This window comes from Podarcis vaucheri, assembly GCF_965113315.1.
Source record: "Podarcis vaucheri genome assembly, chromosome: 1".
NCBI classification, from domain to species: Eukaryota; Metazoa; Chordata; class Lepidosauria; order Squamata; family Lacertidae; genus Podarcis; species Podarcis vaucheri.
Genome location: NC_138759.1, coordinates 69,736,622 through 69,754,647, shown reverse-complemented (window position 1 = coordinate 69,754,647; position 18,026 = coordinate 69,736,622). Strand labels below are relative to the sequence as shown.

Sequence of the window (18,026 nt, the reverse complement as noted above, 5' to 3'; positions counted from 1 at the left end):
GCGGGAGATGCTGTGCTCAAGGATTTCCATTTCTGTTTGAGGAGTTGAAAGTGGGATGGAGTTTTCTTCTTCATAAATCCATTGCATTTGTTATGGTGCTCTGCAAACTTCTGTTCTACCCACCATACTATTTAACATCAACATTAAACCGCTAGGAGAGGTTTTCTGGAAGTTGGGATTTAGGTAGCATGGGCATGCTTCTGAAGTCTCACTCTGCCTTTTTCATCTAATGTGGTTAAAGGTTAGATGAGGATGTCTGACTCTGAATTATCCATAGTGAGATGGATGGGTCTTAGTATACTGAAGGTGAATCCAGATAAGAGAGGAGGACTGTTGGTTGGTGGTTTAAGCAACCAGGGATGTGGAACTCATCTGCTTTTGGATAGCATTGCATCCTCTCTCAAATATCAGGTTCACCTCTTAGGGATCTTCTTCAATCTGGCATGGTTTATTGATTTATCAAGTTACATGTTGAATATCACCAGCTGTGTCCCTTTCCTGAAAGGAAATCATAAGTATAATGACTAAATCCTTTGAAAGGTGAGGGGAATTCATCCATGTGTAATAGAGCTCAGCCAATGGCATTTCCTTGTTTTCAGAGCTTAATTCTCTGGCTGTAAAAGTGGAGAAATATTTGCTGCAGTTTTGGGAAGTGAGCTGGAGAAATGGTTAAAAATCTTTAGGGGCGGAAGATTTACACTTTGATTTGACAGTAGTGGATGCTCCAACCCTGGCTGCCTTTTAAAGACTTTGCACCACTGTGGCAAACATGCACTCCTAGTGTGCTTCAGGACCATTTCTGATTCCATACCTGTGTGGAAGGATGCGGCATCACAAGATAGCACCTTTTCAGGATCTATGCTGGTGGGAACAGGGATTGGTATTCTTTTGAAAGGAAGAATATAGCCTTCCCTGCCCCCACCCCCACCCCCCCCAAAAAAATATGACTGAAAAAGTTCATCAGATGTTTTTTGGGGGAGGGGCAGAGCATTGTGTCCAGACATGCTGTTGCCATGTTGCAAGCATCAACCTTCCCTGCTAGTATTTGCCATGTTTGTACCAGGGACAGAAATACTTGCAGGTATCCCTCACCTCAATTCCTGTGATAGGAGTTTCAACATATTAGAGTTTGGCACATGTTGTTTCATATAGGTTTTTTGAATTGTGAATTGGTTGTCGTTGTCAGCAGAGAGGTGACCCCTGTTCCGCTCACAGCACTACAGTTTCCAGAGTTGGTTTAACAGGCAATCCCTCTTCCCAGGGGCTCTGAAAATTGCAGCGCTGTGAGGATAATCAGTTTCTCCTAGCAACTCTCAGCACCCTTTACAAGCTGTAGTTCCCAGGAGTCTTTGGGAGAAGGCATGGTTGTTTAAAGTGGTATGATCCTGATTTGAATGCCTATTGTGGATGGGACTAAGCCACAATTCAAGGTTGTTTCTTTTGCATAAGTGAGGATTGAAGATGAGATGGCAACCTTTCAAGGCCCACCCAGTGAGTTGAAGGCTGAAGTGTGATTTGCACCAAGGGTAGCACTTGGCTGATTCCTAGACCACACATGTTCAGTTTTGCTCAAGGAGGCAACTTTTTCAACCGAATGGAAGTATTTAGATTTAACTAAATCGAAGAGCTTGGTTACTTTCATGTGTTGTTTGGTGGGGGTGCCAATTTTCCTAAACAAAATTTCTCCATGGAGGATTGCAGCAGACTTCTGAAATGGTTACTTATAAAATGTTTCCGAAATAGAAGATATGATTGAAGGGCAGGGCAGGGGAACTAAAATATCAACACTTCTGCAGACTGATGTGCCCCTCTTTTTGAATCCCCAAGTGACTTTGACTCCCTGAATGAAGAAGATGCCGTTGGAAACAACCAGCTGGCGTTTGACATTGCTGAGCGAGAGTTTGGAATTCCCCCCGTCACTACGGGGAAAGAGATGGTGGCTTCTGGAGAGCCTGATAAACTCAGTATGGTCATGTACCTCTCGAAATTCTATGAGCTATTTAGGGGGACACCTCTGAGAGCTGTGGGTAAGTCAATCTAGGTTGCTCTTAAGTCTTAAGAGAAGCCAGCCTTTCACTGTTGTACAGCTTGCCTGATTGACCCTGAAGCCGAGGCCAAAGTTTGCCTTGCAGCTCCAATATAACTTGCTCTGGAATGTCCAACTGTAATAGCTGTGTTCTGTAGTTATCCCAGGCTTTAAAAGGAAACGGGGGTGTAATGTCTAATATTGTGAATGGCTTATGCTGCCTTAAACATTTTATCTAGAGCTGGATGACATGGTCATTGCCATTCATCTGTACTTAGTGTCGCTGTAATGTTTCACACAAAGTTGTTGGTTTTGCACTCGTTCACTCCATCCTAACAAGTAAACAAATCTGACTTATGTACCAGGCACCAGGGGTGCTGGGACATGAGGTTTCTCAGTACAGTGGTATCTGTCAGTACCATACCAAAAAGAGAGAGACATATTCCAGTCAATCTTCCACATGGTTCACAGCCACCAGGATTAGAAAGATCTTCCTCCATTCCACCAGTTAAGGGAAGGGAAGTGGTGATGGGAGTGGTAGGCTGGAAGACATCTTCCATATTGATTAACAACTGAACTAGAGAAGAGCTAGGGCAACAGTATTTGATCTCTTAGATTACAAGCTGCTGAAACTTCTATTTACAGGCCAGGTAATACAAATTTCAGTGATACTTGCTAGTGAAGAAGATACAATGGGGAAATCTTAGATTGGCTTATAGGCAAATGAGTGCAATCTCAGGCACACTTAGCTTGAATAAGACCCATTTAATATAGTGATATTAAAAATTTGATAAATAGGAATAAGATTGTGCTATTTGGCTCAGACAGGAATGTTATTTTAAAACACAGTTGAGTAAAAGAGAGCTTTTTGCATTTCAGGGTTAAATTTCAAAACATGCTTTATTAAGAGGAGTATTTCCTTAGCCTAATAAGAATGTTCCAGTTGCTGGACAGCATACTTTATATTTATTTATTTATTTATCCATGTTTGAACAGGTGCTACGGATAAGCGAAATGGAGAAAGAAAGGATCTTTGTTCAGCAAAATCATCCAACTTCAATAACTACATGAATTTAACTTTTCCAAGGAAGAGAATACCTAAAGTAAGCATCCTATAACTTCAGTAGCTCTGTCCTTTTAAAAAAAGCAATTATAAACCAAATTAATAGATGCTTGTGTTTATCAAAGAGATATTAGTTATGATAGCCAAAACAGAATTTTGTATTCGGAGACATTATGTACAGTACAGTACTCAGCTGGCCTTTGGTTTGATCCAGCAAAGCAGTTCCCAGGCTTGTTTGCAGAATACTTTCCTCTAGAAATTCACTGCAGCATTTGTGGGTGGTGAATTGGGGGAGGGATTATGGTCAATTGGCAGGGGAGTTATTTGAAATTTTAGAGATCTTACTTATTAGGGGCAGTCGTTACTGGCTATGTCTTTGCCGAAGTGGCCTTTGCTAAAAGCTTCTGTAGCAGCAGAGTTCCTCTTTGGTTTTCTGTTGGTACTTAACCCCACACATTGCCCCATTGGACTGTGAGGCCACAGAGAGCTTCCTTATATTGAGCCAGATCATTTGTCCATCTAGTTAGGTGAGATTATCTTGGTTATTTACTGGGCCAAGTAAGATAAACTTCATTGTTTATATTCCAAATATGAAGTTTCTTCAGCATGCAACAAAATGTTCTGATTCAGTAAATTTGTTTTCGTCTTTGTGTGAGGGTATTATTTTTGATTGTGTCAAATCAAATGCACACTTTCCTTTGCTTTAATTTCCACTTTTAGGGGGTTAGGATTTTATTATTTTCTGTTTTCGTGGCAATCTCAGAATGCAAAACTGAGACTTAACCTTAATGCTGGAAGAGAAATGGGTAAAATGTCTGTTGTTTTAAGAGGGTCATGGATGAAGCAGGAAAAGGTTAGGAAATATTATTTTGCCAACTTATAAAATCCTTGTCTGCATTTAAAATTACCTCAGCTGGGTCTTTTGAAACACGCTAAATTGTTCTAGGAAGAATTTACTCAGAACTAAGTATAAGATCATTCTTATGTTGCCCATTCTATAAATAACATCCTCAAATCATATGAACACTTAGCTACCAAGCAGTTACCTCATGCCCTTTTTAGGAAACAGCATTTCTTCGCTCAGCCATGCAAACAGAGCTGGCACATTTACTCAACAGAAGCCTAACTGACAAAAATCAAATTTTCCAGGAGAGAAAGAATACCACACCCTCTTAAAGCAAGCTTCCAGCAGATTGTTTTGCTAAAAACTTGATATGGTATTTTTCAAGGTGTCACTTAACAACTTTTTTGTTCATGGACAATTCAGTCGTTACAACACTGCACACTTCTGTCCTGTTTATATTAGTGCTGGACATTAATAATAACCTGAATTAAAAATTCATATTTAACCCATATTCATTACCCCCCCCCCAGTTTTCTTGTTCTTAACTGGACAATAAAAATGTAAATAATATTGTATTTATTAATTAAGAGGGCCCAACAGAACTAATTTCATGTACAGTGGTACCTCGCAAGACGAATGCCTCGCAAGACAAAAAACTCGCTAGACGAAAGGTTTTTCCGTTTTCGATTTGCCTCGCAAGACGAATTTCCCTATGGCCTTTTTTCGCAAGACGAAAACGTCTCGTGACTTTGTTTCCTTTGTCTAAAAACAAAGACATGTTTTGTTTATAAAGTTAATTTATTTTCCCTTCAATTTTTGAACTGCTCTTTACAGTATGTGTGACTTTAAAGAGCAGTTAATAAACTGTTGTTTGTACCAAATTTGGCTTTGTTTGGACTTTTTTTGACCATAGGAATGCATTAATTGATTTTCAATGCATTCCTATGGGATTTCGTGATTCGCAAGACGAAAAATTCGCTAGACGACAAAACTTGCGGAACGAATTAATTTCGTCTTGCGGGGCACCACTGTACAAGATTAGAATTAAGCAAAATCCTTCTCAGAGCCTTACAATTTAAATCTAACTTTATCACCTAAGGGTTGTTGGATCCAGAAATCCTTTGGGTAGAATGCTTACTCACAAAACAATCCCACTAATGGAAAGTTTGGAGGTGGGTTTTGTCAGTTTCTTTCCCCCCTACAGCCACTTGCACCCCCTGAAAATATTATTTGGTGGGTTGTGTATTGGAAATGGATGGAGCTTGTAGGGGGGAAGGAGAATTCGTGAAGATCTCCCCTTTCCTTCCAACAACAAGAGCTTTTGCTGGATTAGAGAGCACTTTGTATCCTAATCCATGTATCTACCAATAATCATTTTGATCCCAACAAAATCTAATATGGTTCTAGGAAAATGAGAACCTTCATTTTTAAGGAAGTCTTTTTTGGATCTCTGCAATCTCAGGGGCATTAAGTAGAAAGAAAAAATAATGGCATGGGGTGGTGTCTAACTATGCCCACCTTTGCACAATGCCTTTAAAGCACCCTGATACTGCTTTTTAAACAGCCATGGTTTCCACCAAATAATTCTGGTTGCTGTAGTTTAGGGATGCAAAAAGAGCTGTTAGGAGACCCCCCCCCATCAGCCTCACAGAGCTACAATTCTTATAGTTACCTAGGAAGAGATTTATTGTTAAACCACTCCAGGAATTATAGGCCTGGGCAGGTACTGGGGTCTCCTAACAACTCTCAACAACCTTAACAAACTACAGCTCCTAGAATTCTTTGGTGGGGGGGGAGAGCCATGACTGCTAAAAGTGGTATTGTCGTGCTTTGAATGTATGGTGTTAAGGGGGCCTAAGTCGTACTCAGAGTAGCAACTTAAACCCATGGATTTGGTGCTGTGGCCTAAACCACTGAGCACCTGGAGCCTGCCAATCAGAAGGTCGGCCGTTTGAATCCCCGCAACGGGATGAGCTCCCGTTGTTCTGTCCCAGCTTCTGCCAACCTAGCAGTTCGAAAGCATACCAGTGTGAGTAGATAAATAGGTACCACTGCGGTGGGAAGGTAAAGGGTGTTTCCTTGCGCTCTGGCTTCCGTCACAGTGTTCCATTGCATTTAGTCATGTTGGCCACATGACCCGGAAAGCTGTCTGCAGACAAATGCTGGCTCCCTTGGCCTGAAGCAAGATGAGCGCTGCACCCCATAGTGGCCTTTGACTGGACCTAGCTGTCCAGGATTCCTTTACCTTTACCTTATTAAGAGGATGACTTAGTTGAATAGCACCCACTGTCAATAAGTTGATAAAAAGCATGACTGTAGAATAGTTCAAACGAAGCATATCATCTGGAATACTACCTAGTAATTGTTTAATTTTGTCAGTATCACCAATTTTTAATTAACCATTGTTATTGAAATGGCTATCACAAGCACCACTTGTTAAAAATGTAGACTGGCATCTGTGGGGAGAAGTTATTCAACTAATGGCACAATTTTACAGCATTTGTTATATGTAGGGGGAAATGTTTCTACATGTTCCACCTGCAGCTTATCTCTTTGTTTTTATTCATTTGTTAGCAGCAGATCTTTTCTGTACTGCATAAAGATCTGAATTTTCTAATTCCTATGTCAGTCATATTCAGCAGTAAGGAGAGACAGAAATCCATTCACCAAAGACTCCTGTTCAAGACTCCAGATAAGAAATGTTCTATTGTCCCGTGAGAGGGAACATACGAACTCCAGCAGAACAAATTGTGCCACCGCAGTGTTTAGTCTTGTTAGGCTGACTAATGCTTACACCGAACACGATGCTTTGTTAGTGAGAGCCGGTACTTGGAAGACGTAGTACTTAACATACTGTCATCCGTTTCTCTTTCTTTGGGATCAGCCCAAAAGTTAGGGTTGAGATCATTCTTGATTCCTTACACCATGATTTATTATAAGCAGTGGAAATGTAAAAAGGAAGCCCTTGTTTCTTTGATCTTGCTCTCTCCCTCCACCCCTGCTCAATGCCAGCAGTGCAGATTACAAGGCTGCAGCCTGTGGTTGGTCTTGACATTTGCAGGAACACAGACACGTTGCATATTTTTTTCCAGCAAAAATGTTTGGTGTGTTTTAAGAAAAGAAAATCGAAACACAATACCAGTCAAGCCAGAGCCTATAACATGTTTGTTGGGTGCTGTAACGTTTTGCTCACCAGTTCGTATAGCAGATAATTTCTCATGTCTGCGATTAAATCTGTAGATCCATGCAGGGCCTGAATCAGGCAGCACTAGAGTTCTAATCCTCTGAGCTCAGTTACCACAACTGAATGATGAGCTTAAAAGTTATGTGTGCTTCACTGCCACAGTACATTTTGCCTCCGAAGTCCTGCCTAAAGCAACACACTCAGATGCTTTGTAGCATTAGAAAGCTGAGGAGTCTAGACTTCTATAAGCGTTGGTTATTATGAAAGCATTTGTTATGTAATTCTGACTCGTTTGAAAGAACTCTTGGCTTTGGTCTGAACTAATGTGTCTGAGGCCTCTGGCGTAGCCTTTAATCCACTGACGAGCCTCGGACAAAGTATTTCTCCCAGCTTTTATTTCCTCCATTTGTAAAATGGGAATTGTTATGGGAGTTATGTGATTTCAGGGCCTTATGGAGCTGATCACATAATGACTGCAAACCACTTTGCACATTTGAGCTGCAACCCTGAATACAGCACATGCCCCCATTTATTTCAGTGGTACAGAAACACTTCCAGGATTGCTGTGATACCATAAGCCTCCTGAAGGCATATCTAGCCATTGTCAGCAAACTGAATGCCAAGTTCTTAGTTCATCAGACTGGTATAGTGGCTAGTGCTGGCCTTGGTTTTTGGGAATCCATACTGAAATATTGACTTAGGCAGTTCAGTTGGTGACCTTGTTTGCCCAACAAAACCATCCTTTCCAGGTGTTTGCAAAGCTAAAATCTGCTGAAGACTAGAATGCAAATGGTTTAAAATTAGTTTATGAATAAGAGTTATCTTGGCATTAATTCATAATGAGGCACCAAGTATATAGGATCAGCCTATGTTAAAGTTACAAGGAGGAATTGAAGGACCAGTTCAATGAATTTGTTGCACACATGCCTAATGCTACTTGAGAAATCTCAGATTCCAGCTGTCCCCGATGGAATGTGCTGTTGCTCAAATTTGACTTTCATGATACCTGAAAATGATGATCTAATTTTCACTGATAAATTTTTTTATGGCTGCTGTGCTGGCCCTAGGTAGCCATTCTGGAAGTTGATAGCCTAAAGCTATTAATGAGGCCTGTTTCACAAGGAGCAAATATGTTTGGGCAAAATTAAATGTGACTGGGCATCCATGTTTGTTTTAATGTCTCACCATTCGTGTATACTAAAAGGGGCACATGGATGAAAGCATTTGCAATATCTGGCCTTCCCATGGCTTCAGGCAACTGTTATCAGTTCAGTTTACTTTAGGTATTTAGGCTGGCTGGGGGGAAAGTGCCTGTGCTGACAGAATAGTTAGGCAAGGGACGGGGAGGATTTGGATCTGACCCCATCCACCCCACTTTTTATGTGAATGGGGAGACAGGAATAAGCAACGTGTAATAAGCATCGCTGCCTCATCAAGTCTAGCTTGGTTTCTCCTAGATAACATTTTGCTGAGGATAGGGAGATGCTTATGGAAATAGCAGAACAAGCCTCAGCTAATTTTTATGATGACTGAAAGTGGCCTGGAATGAGTTCTGTAGACATATGTCAGTGGAAACATTTACAAGCTTATTTAGTAATTAAATTAAAGCTAGTGCCTAACCTCAATTCCTCGGTCTGATCAACCCATTCATTTTGTCACTGACCAGTGAATTTAGTTTTGTGGGATGTCTTCATTTTAGCTGCCGTTCTCTATTAAGTTGATAGATTCTGAGTGTGTATGCCATTGTGAATATGTTTTGCTTCCTCCAATTGTTTTTAGGCAGAAGAAAATGAAACCAGTAAAAGGCGACGTAAAAGTCTCATTAATTTTGAAGAGGTTAGTACTAATTGTCATGGTTAAATTTGCTGTTGGTATATGGTTTTAACTGATCAACAGTTTTAGGCAAATCAAGTGTCTTTATCTATTATCCTTAAGTCTTTAATGTATAACAATTGTAAAAAAACAAAAACAAAATGGTCTTCCTTTCATATTTCCTTTCATATTTGCGGGCATCCATATTAATTTGACTTCTGTTTGTTTAAACGATTTTGGTAGAAGAAGCTGCAGCTAGATTCGCAGCCTGGCTTCTGTTGAAGATGTCGACCCACAGACGCAATGTCTGACAGTCATTGCTTTAATTTCTCTCCACTATTCTCTAAAAATAGAATCTACATTATAGATTATAAACATGGCAGAAAAGTTCTGATCCATACAGAGACAAGGGTGTATGTGTGGGTGGGTGGGTGTGAAGTTACCTTCTTCATCAAAAGTAAAAACCAACCAACCGTGCTAGGCCCCACATTTTAAAGTGGGAGACGGGACCAGATGCCATGCCTAGCACCTTATTATCCCCAGTCTACCTTCTTTTGAAGCCTGACTTATGAACGAATATATATATATATATAGAGAGAGAGAGAGAGAGAGAGAGAAAGTATGTTTCCACAGACTTTATAGGCTGAACATGGGGAAAGTAAAGCAACCTTCCATTTTTCATAGGCTTTCTGTTTTCTTCCATTACTTGCATGTGTGTCTCAATGCATGCCATTGATTGATTGATTGATTGAGTGATTGATTAATGGCATTTCTATCCCACCTTTTTATCCAAAGAGCTCAAGTTGGCATACATGGTTCTCCCTCTCCTCATTTAATCCCTACAGCAACACTGTGAGCTAGGTTAAGCTGAGAGGCAGCGACTGGCCCTAGGTCACCCAGTGAGGGTCATGGCTGAGTAAGGATTTGAACACAGTCATAGGCCCACATTCATTTTATCTGAATTTAAAATCTATTGGGTCACCGCATTTCAAATATAATGTTGAAGATTATTTAAATTTTAAAGTTGGTTTTACTTTTCATGCATTCAGTGACACTTCTGTGGCCTGTGTACTGGTCAAGATGCCATATTAGACTGTCCCTAACCTTCTCTCTGAAGTGGAGTATATACATTTTCCTTCAATTGTTCCTTTGCAGTCTTCAAGTTCTTTGAATCGAGGTACGAATTCTGGTAACCAGCTGGGGGACTTGAAAGAAGGAATGAATCAAAACAAAGTGAAGTCTATGGCAACTCAGCTCTTAGCCAAATTTGAAGAAAATGCTCCCGGTCCTTCTCTACGGAGGCAGGTAAGTAAATAATAATTGTAAAATTCTTCTTTGAAAATGGTGGTGAGTTCTTTCTCATGAGTAAACAGCTGTTATGAGCAATATGCCTAGAGCCCAAAGCCTAAAATACTTAAAATGAAAACTGGTAGTTGGAGCTCTTTGGATACTTCACACATGTCATATCCACACAGTTGTTTGAGTATAAGGAGATAATTCACACCCATTTCTAGTCAGTAGTTTTGAGGAAACTTTTCCTGGGTTTGTACAAGAACAGTTCTTCTGGGCAGTGGAGTTCCATTTAAGCTTCAGAGTGTCCGCATGCATAGGAAATGGCTAGAATGATCATAGGCAGCGCAGACAGGGAAGGCTGCATACAGGTAGTTATGGTAATTGCAAGATGTGGGAGGGGGAAAAAACATCAATTTTGCATTTCCCGTACAGTGGTACCTCGGGTTACAGACGCTTCAGGTTACAGACTCTGCTAACGCAGAAATAGTAACTCGGATTAAGAACTTTGCTTCAGGATGAGAACAGAAATCGTGCAGCGGCGGCGCGGTGACAGCGGGAGGCCCCATTAGCTAAGGTGGTACCCCAAGTTAAGAACAGTTTCAGGTTAAGAACGGACCTCCAGAACAAATTAAGTTCTTAACCCGAGGGACCACTGTATTTGGGTGGAATGACCAAAGGGCCAAAATGAGTAGCTCTGTTAGGGTGAAATGCATATGGAGTCACTTTAGACACTAGAAAATCTGATATTATTGGTAATGTCCAAGTCACTGTCTGATAACTGCATGTTAGGGTAAAATTATGTAATAATACTGGGATATTGTAACAGATTGTTGCTGTCATGCTGCCTTGAATAGTTAACAACTTGTGTTCATTATAAGTCAATAAAAGTTCAATTGCAGGTAGTATCCAACTAACATTGAGTAGACCCTCTGAATTACATGTGGAAATGGCTTTTAAAGGTTTTTTATGTATTGCTTTCAAAGGTATGTATACCTCTACAGTGATGTGAAGGCCACAATCCAGATAACTGGGTATTCCACAGACCTAGATGGCTTTGATATATATTTCACTGAACAACCCATGCACTGGTTAGCAAACTGCTTTGGGACTCAAGACTTTCAAAGAGTGCTGATGGTTAAACAAAATTAGTAGCCCTAGTGAGCACTCTGAAATTTTACACTGCACCAAAATGAGCTAGCTTGAAAAACGTTTAAAATTTGACAGAAACCTATGTACGTGTGTCAGGCTATTTGCTGGGACATACCGTATTTTTCCATGTACAGTGGTACCTCTAGTTATGAACTTAATTCGTTCTGGAGGTTCGTTCTTAACCTGAAACTGTTCTTAACTAGAGGCATGCTTTTGCTAATGGGGCCTCTTGCTGCTACGCCGCCGGCACACGATTTCCGTTCTCATCCTGGGGCAAAGTTCTCAGCTTGAGGTAACTCTTCCAGATTAGCGGAGTTTGTAACCTGAAGCATTTGTAACCTGAGGCGTTTGTAACTCGGGGTACCACTGTATAACAAGCCCCCGTGTATAAAACGCCCCCTATTTTGGGGGGCTCAAAATTAAGAAAATGGGGGTTGATTGCCCCCATGAATAAGATTACCCCCTTTAACATTATTTTTTAGTAAAAAAAAACCCCTAGTCTTATACACAGAAAAGTATGGTAAATAGTTATGCTAACTTAAAAGCTGCCTCCCTTATTCTGAGCTGGAGTTGTTCACTGTACATAGGACTTGTGGATGTTATGCTTAGGGAAAATGTTATGCTTCTAGCAATGGGAATGGTGCTGGCTATTCCTCCACATAGAATGAGGATGGTGCTTATGGATAAAGCATTCTGGAGCTGTAACACATTCGTAAGCTGCTTAACACTTAGATCATCTTGATCACATGGTGCGTTATAGTATCACAATTGCACTTCTTGGCCATTGACATGAAAAAAAATGGCACAACCAAGTAAATTCACATGGTAGACAGTTAGCAAACTTTAAAGAACCCTCTTGTATTGGTCTCCCAGGGCTCAGATCCGAGCTTTTGAATTGGCTCCAACTCAAGCTGATCATTCAGCAGATCAGATCCTGAATCTATTTAGACCCTTGCTAGATTTCGGTGTGATAGCTATACAAAATCGATGTGGGCCACATACACGAACCTTGTGGGGTTATTATTTATTTATTTAGTTAGTTAGTTATTGTTCAGGTAATGTTTGTACTTCAGGTCTGCCTTCCTAGTAAGTCCACAGAGCATACAAGCCAAAGGACATGTTTAGTAACCACCACACACCACATATAACATAAGTAATTTGTGGCACAAAGATGACTTGAAAATCATGAGATCATGTCCTATTTGCACTCATGTGTGCAACATCTACTTTGCCTGTAGCTTGCTCTTTAAATAGTTGCATTAAATGGTGCATTTCACATACCATTACATCTGTGGGTGTCAAAAGTACAGACTGCGGTATGGTAATAAATTCCAAATGTGTCTTGCAGAAACCCTAACAAAGCACCTTTATTAGCCTTCAAATGTATTTTCTTATTTCTTCTGCCTCATACTGTCTTTCAGTCCTGTTCCCAGTCTTCCTAAAATATTCCTTAATCTCCTTGAACTGTTCTGCTTTTTACATTTAAGGATCTAGTAGATAAGCCAGCTTTGCACCTTTCTTCTGACCCTCCTGTAAATCCTCGCTTTGCTAAACCCAAGGAGCCAACCTGTAACCTGCCACCTCCACCAAAAAGTCAGGTAGGAATTCACTAGGGAGTGACTGTCAGTTCTTTCTAACATTAAGGCTGCAAAGCATGGTGGGTAACATCAGTGAGAAACATCAGGAGCATAGAGATGCTTAGCTGCCTTTTTAAGTTTGCTATTTGATAGGAGAATGTGAAGAATGAAAGGAGGTGAGATTGCATGGGGCTTTGCTGCCATCTTTAGACTTTAATGAAAGGCCTGGTTCACACAACCACCATAGCATGTTGGTGGATTGGTTGATATGGTTTCCACTGTTGCTGTGCTGCACTGCACTTCACACTGGATCATAGTTTACCTTGCCTTGTTAAAGTAGAAGATGTGTGGCAGTTTTACCATTGGACAAAGGCAGGAGATGATATGCTCCGGTTGTAGCAATACTATAACAAATAATACAATAGCAAAACCCCATAGCTCCTAACAAGGCAGAGCCCAACCCATGGGTAATATTAATTGTAAATTATAGCATGTGTTGGTTTCTAAAGCTTGGGCAAAGCAAAGTTTAGTGTGGCATATTTCGAAGCATGCTGTATGTTATAATACTTAGGCAATTAAAGGTTTTGTTCCAAGGGATGTCTTTGGTATGGCTCGTTGACTCAGAAGCCAATAAAAGATCTAGAGCACACCTTTGGGAAATGTTTAGAAATAAACACAGTTAGCCTAGTTTCCCAAATCCCCTGAAAGAGAGTCTTGCTGTTACAGCTGTCTGAAGAGTTTCCCATGCATTTTGACCTGCCTCTGAGCCTTCTGCTTTTGAATTGCATACTGGGCTTGGCATATGCCACAAACCAATATGGCTTGCTAGAGAATGAGAGCTTGGTTTCCAAATTCTCCACTTCTGAGGAAGAAGGACAAGTTCAGCTAGGCCAACATGGGCATTTTGAGCTGATTATAATCAGTTGTGAATTTTAGATTCATTCCACTCCCCCACCTATGCACATGTACACTCTCTAGAGGCAGGCTTATAAACTTAAGCATGGGTAGCTGTGCTGTGAGCTACTGTTGCTGAAAGTTTTATGTTCTTATCTCTTCCCTGGCATATTCACTGAACAGAGGAGACTCTATGGCAATACTAGTATAGGAAGACCTGTTGGCAACTATCATTTTATTCTCTGTACTGGAAATTTTTGCAAGTCTTATAACTGGAAGACAACCCCTAGTTCCCTGTCACATTCCCCTCCCCAAATACAGAATACCCTGTGGCATATAAGAGTACTTTTTCTTGTAATTCTCCAGCTGGAGATGGACTTCTGCATTTAAATAATTGGTAGTTTGTTGCCTGTTGGTTGCAGTATAAATTAGTTGATTATACAGTGGTTTGTCTTTTCTGAAATAATATATTGAGTTATCCTGCCTTGTTCACCTAGTGAACTCAATGCAGTTTTCTGACACAGCCTCCTAACAGGATAAAAATCAAAATATAATATTCAGATTCTTATGAGACTTCACTGAGGCTTCCAATAATATTTGGTATTTATTGAGTACTGGGGATGCTTAAAGCATTTCCATAAACATTTTTTCAATGATCCTTGCAACAACTCTATGTGAGTGCCAGTATTATTTCCCTGATGTGGCTGAGAGAGGGGGGCCTGCTCAGGGCCACCCGTTAAGTTAATGGCTGAAATGAGGTTTTAATCAGGGACTTAGGGACTCCTGGTTTATAATCTGTAATAAAAATAATAATAATGTGTGGAACTCAAAGGGCCACTGAACTTCCAAGCTGTTAAGACTTGAGTCTACTCTGTCCACTTTATAAGCTACAGTCCACTGATAACTGCTTGAGTTTTATGCACCACTGCTTCATAAAAGGAATATTCCTATGCATGAGATGCCTGTTTGTATTGCTGCACTCTGACTTTGGCACATGCATTACTTAGGCAGTTTTAATTGCAGAATGTGCTTTGATGGAAGAAAGATCCCTTTTTTCATTTCAAGTATTTCCCAGTTTCAGGCAGTAGCTAGGTCTGAACACATGGCCAGAGAGCCTGTACAATCCTTGCCTGGTCCTCATCCAATGGCCAGGCATTTGAGACACATAGAACGGGCAGAGCTGGAGTCCAGGCTTTCTGAATCCCTTGCGTCTTCCTGTCCTGCTGCATTTGCCCTGTCTGGTGTGCTTCAACGCCTTCAGCATGTGGAGGAAAAATATAAACAGGTGATGGCACTTTCTTCCTCTCTTTCCCCTTTCCCACTTTCTCTCCCTTCCCTGTTTCCTTCCTGCTCTTTTAGCAGAACCGCTGATCATCTCCAGGACAATTCTGAGCAGTGAAAATGTGGGCAATATTGTTTTGGTTCCTACCATATAAATCTTTCAAGCATACTCACCACATTTATTTGCTGGGTAATATTTGCCGGGTACTGAGGCCTTGTTGAAAGCCTCCTTACAGTGTTCAGTACAAACATGCCCTTCTCATTCTAGAGTTGAGCTCTGGGGTAAGGGGAGTTTTGCAAGTGTCCAGCCAAAACTGTTGATGAAAGTCACTGGCAATTTTGTAAGTGCTGCAGGTATATTTATTTGCTCATTTTATGTATTGAATTATTTTTAAATTCCACATTTTTGTCAGATGGCAAAGGCATCTTACAACAAAAAGTGGGAGTAGACACATAATATCACCAATCCCCAGAACAGTTTTGCAACTAAAAAACAAAAAAAAGTTCCCCCTGTCTTAAAATAAAGGGGCTGGGTGGGAAAAATGGACATATAAATGAATAAGCGTGATTGCACCACTTTACAGATTACAGACGTGTGGGCAGCCTGCCCAAGCGACTGGGTTGGAGGGAGGGCAAAGCTGGTAGCTGACCTGGTTCTCAACCTGACGGAATGTGCAACATGTCCCCAGCCCAATGCATGCGGCAGGCTACACTCTGTACCTTGTTTTTTCAACTGAGTAGGAAGAAGGTGATCTGAAAGTGGGGGATATTGACATCAGTCCCTTCTCAAGGTCAGATGACTTCCTGTTGAGATTTAGGCTTTCTGCACCTTTGCCTATAGAGGTGTGGGGACCTATTAGGATGGTCCACCCTGGGAGGCTGATGGATTTTGTGGCTGATATGACTGGCATTCCTCTCAAAGCCCTGGCTGACTTCTGGAACATCTAAATTGCTTGGGCTGTTGACACGATTGCCCCTGAGTGCCCTCTCCGACTTCGTGAAACCCGCTTGTCTCCCTGGTATATCCCAGAGCTTAGGACAAGGAAACAAGCTGGGAAACACTGCTTCTGAAGATGGTTCAGAAACGTCAGCTGGTGCAGAATTCAATGACCTGGTTGCTCACTGGGGCAAGACGGTTTGAGAATATTCTACCAACTCTGACCCAACTGCACTGGCTGCCAGTTAGCTTCCAGGCCCAATTCAGGTTTTGTCCTAGAAAGCTTTAAATGTCTCAGGACAACAATGCCTTAAGGACCACCTCTTCCCATATGAACTGACTCAGACCTTGCAATCATCAGCTGAGGCCCTTCTTCATCTGCCTTCTCCACAAAAAGTCTGGAAGCTGGCAACATGAGAACGGGCCTTTTCTGAGGTGGCTTCCCGTTCGTGAAATGCTCTCCCCAGGGAGACTCACCTGGCACCCTCATTCCATATCTTTAGTCACCAGACAAAAATGTTTCTGTATAACCAAGCCTTTGGATGATTAACATTCTATGATATTTTTAATGTGTTTGTGGGAGGTGGGTTATTGGTTTGTTTGTTTGTTTGTTTTTGTTTTCTTATATATTTTTTGTTCTCATTTTGTATTTTTATATTGTGAACTTCCCTGTTTTTGTCAGATGAAGGGTGATATACAAATTTATTAAAATCATGATGATCTTAATTATATACACACTCAAACACTGAAGTCTGTCCCCTTTTTTTCTTCTCACTGCTAGCATTCTGTTTTCTGTCCTGCCTTTTCGTTCACACCCTCCCCCACAACTAACCATTTTTCTGATTAGCGCTATTTCTTCCTTTTCTATGTAACCAAATTCTTTCTTCTGTTTCCTTTCTCTCCCTTATGGCTGCAGAAGAGAGCTCAGTCCATAGCAAATAGAGAATTTCATAAAAAGAGCATTAAAGAAAAAGCCTCTCATCTTGCCTCAATGTTTGGCTATGTCGACATCCCAAAGGTGAATACTTGTGTTTACTGTTGCAGGTGCAGAAAAAATAGATTGTGTGTGTGTGTGTGTGAGAGAGAGAGAGAGAGAGAGAGAGAGAGAGAACGAACACGCTGGTTTTCATCCTATTTAAGGAAAAAAAGGCTCGTTCATGGCCAATAACCCTTATCTTTTATTTCACCAAACAGAAATAGAAAACTGAGGAGCAAATGAGACATTAGTCCACATTCTAACATTGTTAGTTCTGTTTAAATCTAACTGTAGTCTCAGACTGTAGTTTTTTCTTCAGTAATTTTAGTGCATGGTGGTGGCAGTGCCATAATTTTAGCACTCGTTAATATGAAAACCATCTGGGATAACTTTCCTCTTTCTGCTCTGTACAGAATAAACTTCCTCCTACTAAAGGTCTCTCCCATTCTCAACTCCCATCTCCCTCTTGCCTTTCATCTCATGATTCAGCTGCTTCTTCTCCATCATCCACTGACTCCGCTTCCCCTGCTGTTCATTCTAAAAAGGTATTCCTTAACAGGTTTCCATGTCAGATTCATGTTGGCACTAAAAACTACGCAAGGCTGGCTTTGACTCAAGAGACCTAGCTTTGCTCAGAGGCTGCGATTCTGTCTCTGTGTGTTCACGCTGCATTTCACTTGAATAAGGTCTGAGCTTGTTAATTTGCATGGTAGCCAAAATAAATAAGTGACAGTAATTCATGGCCGACAGGGAATTACCCCAATTCCAGTTTCACTCTTTCTTTTGAAATATCAGAAGTAAGGCTGCTTCTCTTGTTCAATATGATTTTTAATTTTTAGAAATTTAAAAAAATTAAAATGGAAACTTTAAAAATGTGGAACTAGGTCCTGAACTGTAGGGCTGACAAGTAGTATTTGTTCCCAGCCCCTACATTCAAACACGATTTGCTATTGGTGGCTAATGGCATGTCCTCCAAAGGCCTGCCTCCTG

General features: G+C 40.9%; 1 protein-coding gene across 4 annotated transcripts in view; it reads left to right on the top strand.

Moving 5' to 3' along the window:
- Window positions 1-18,026, top strand: part of MICAL2 (microtubule associated monooxygenase, calponin and LIM domain containing 2) — a 152,360-nt gene that overhangs the window by 66,808 nt on the left and 67,526 nt on the right. For 2 of the 4 annotated variants that reach the window (XM_082192794.1, XM_082192796.1), the window contains exons 13-20: window positions 1,828-2,027; window positions 3,023-3,129; window positions 8,897-8,953; window positions 10,085-10,234; window positions 12,859-12,969; window positions 14,918-15,127; window positions 16,977-17,078; window positions 17,450-17,581. In XM_082192794.1, the coding sequence (XP_082048920.1) occupies window positions 1,828-2,027; window positions 3,023-3,129; window positions 8,897-8,953; window positions 10,085-10,234; window positions 12,859-12,969; window positions 14,918-15,127; window positions 16,977-17,078; window positions 17,450-17,581 (1,069 nt within the window). The remainder of the gene's footprint in view (window positions 1-1,827; window positions 2,028-3,022; window positions 3,130-8,896; window positions 8,954-10,084; window positions 10,235-12,858; window positions 12,970-14,917; window positions 15,128-16,976; window positions 17,079-17,449; window positions 17,582-18,026) is intronic. The other 2 variants (XR_014212334.1, XM_082192795.1) reach the window with 2 other exon arrangements.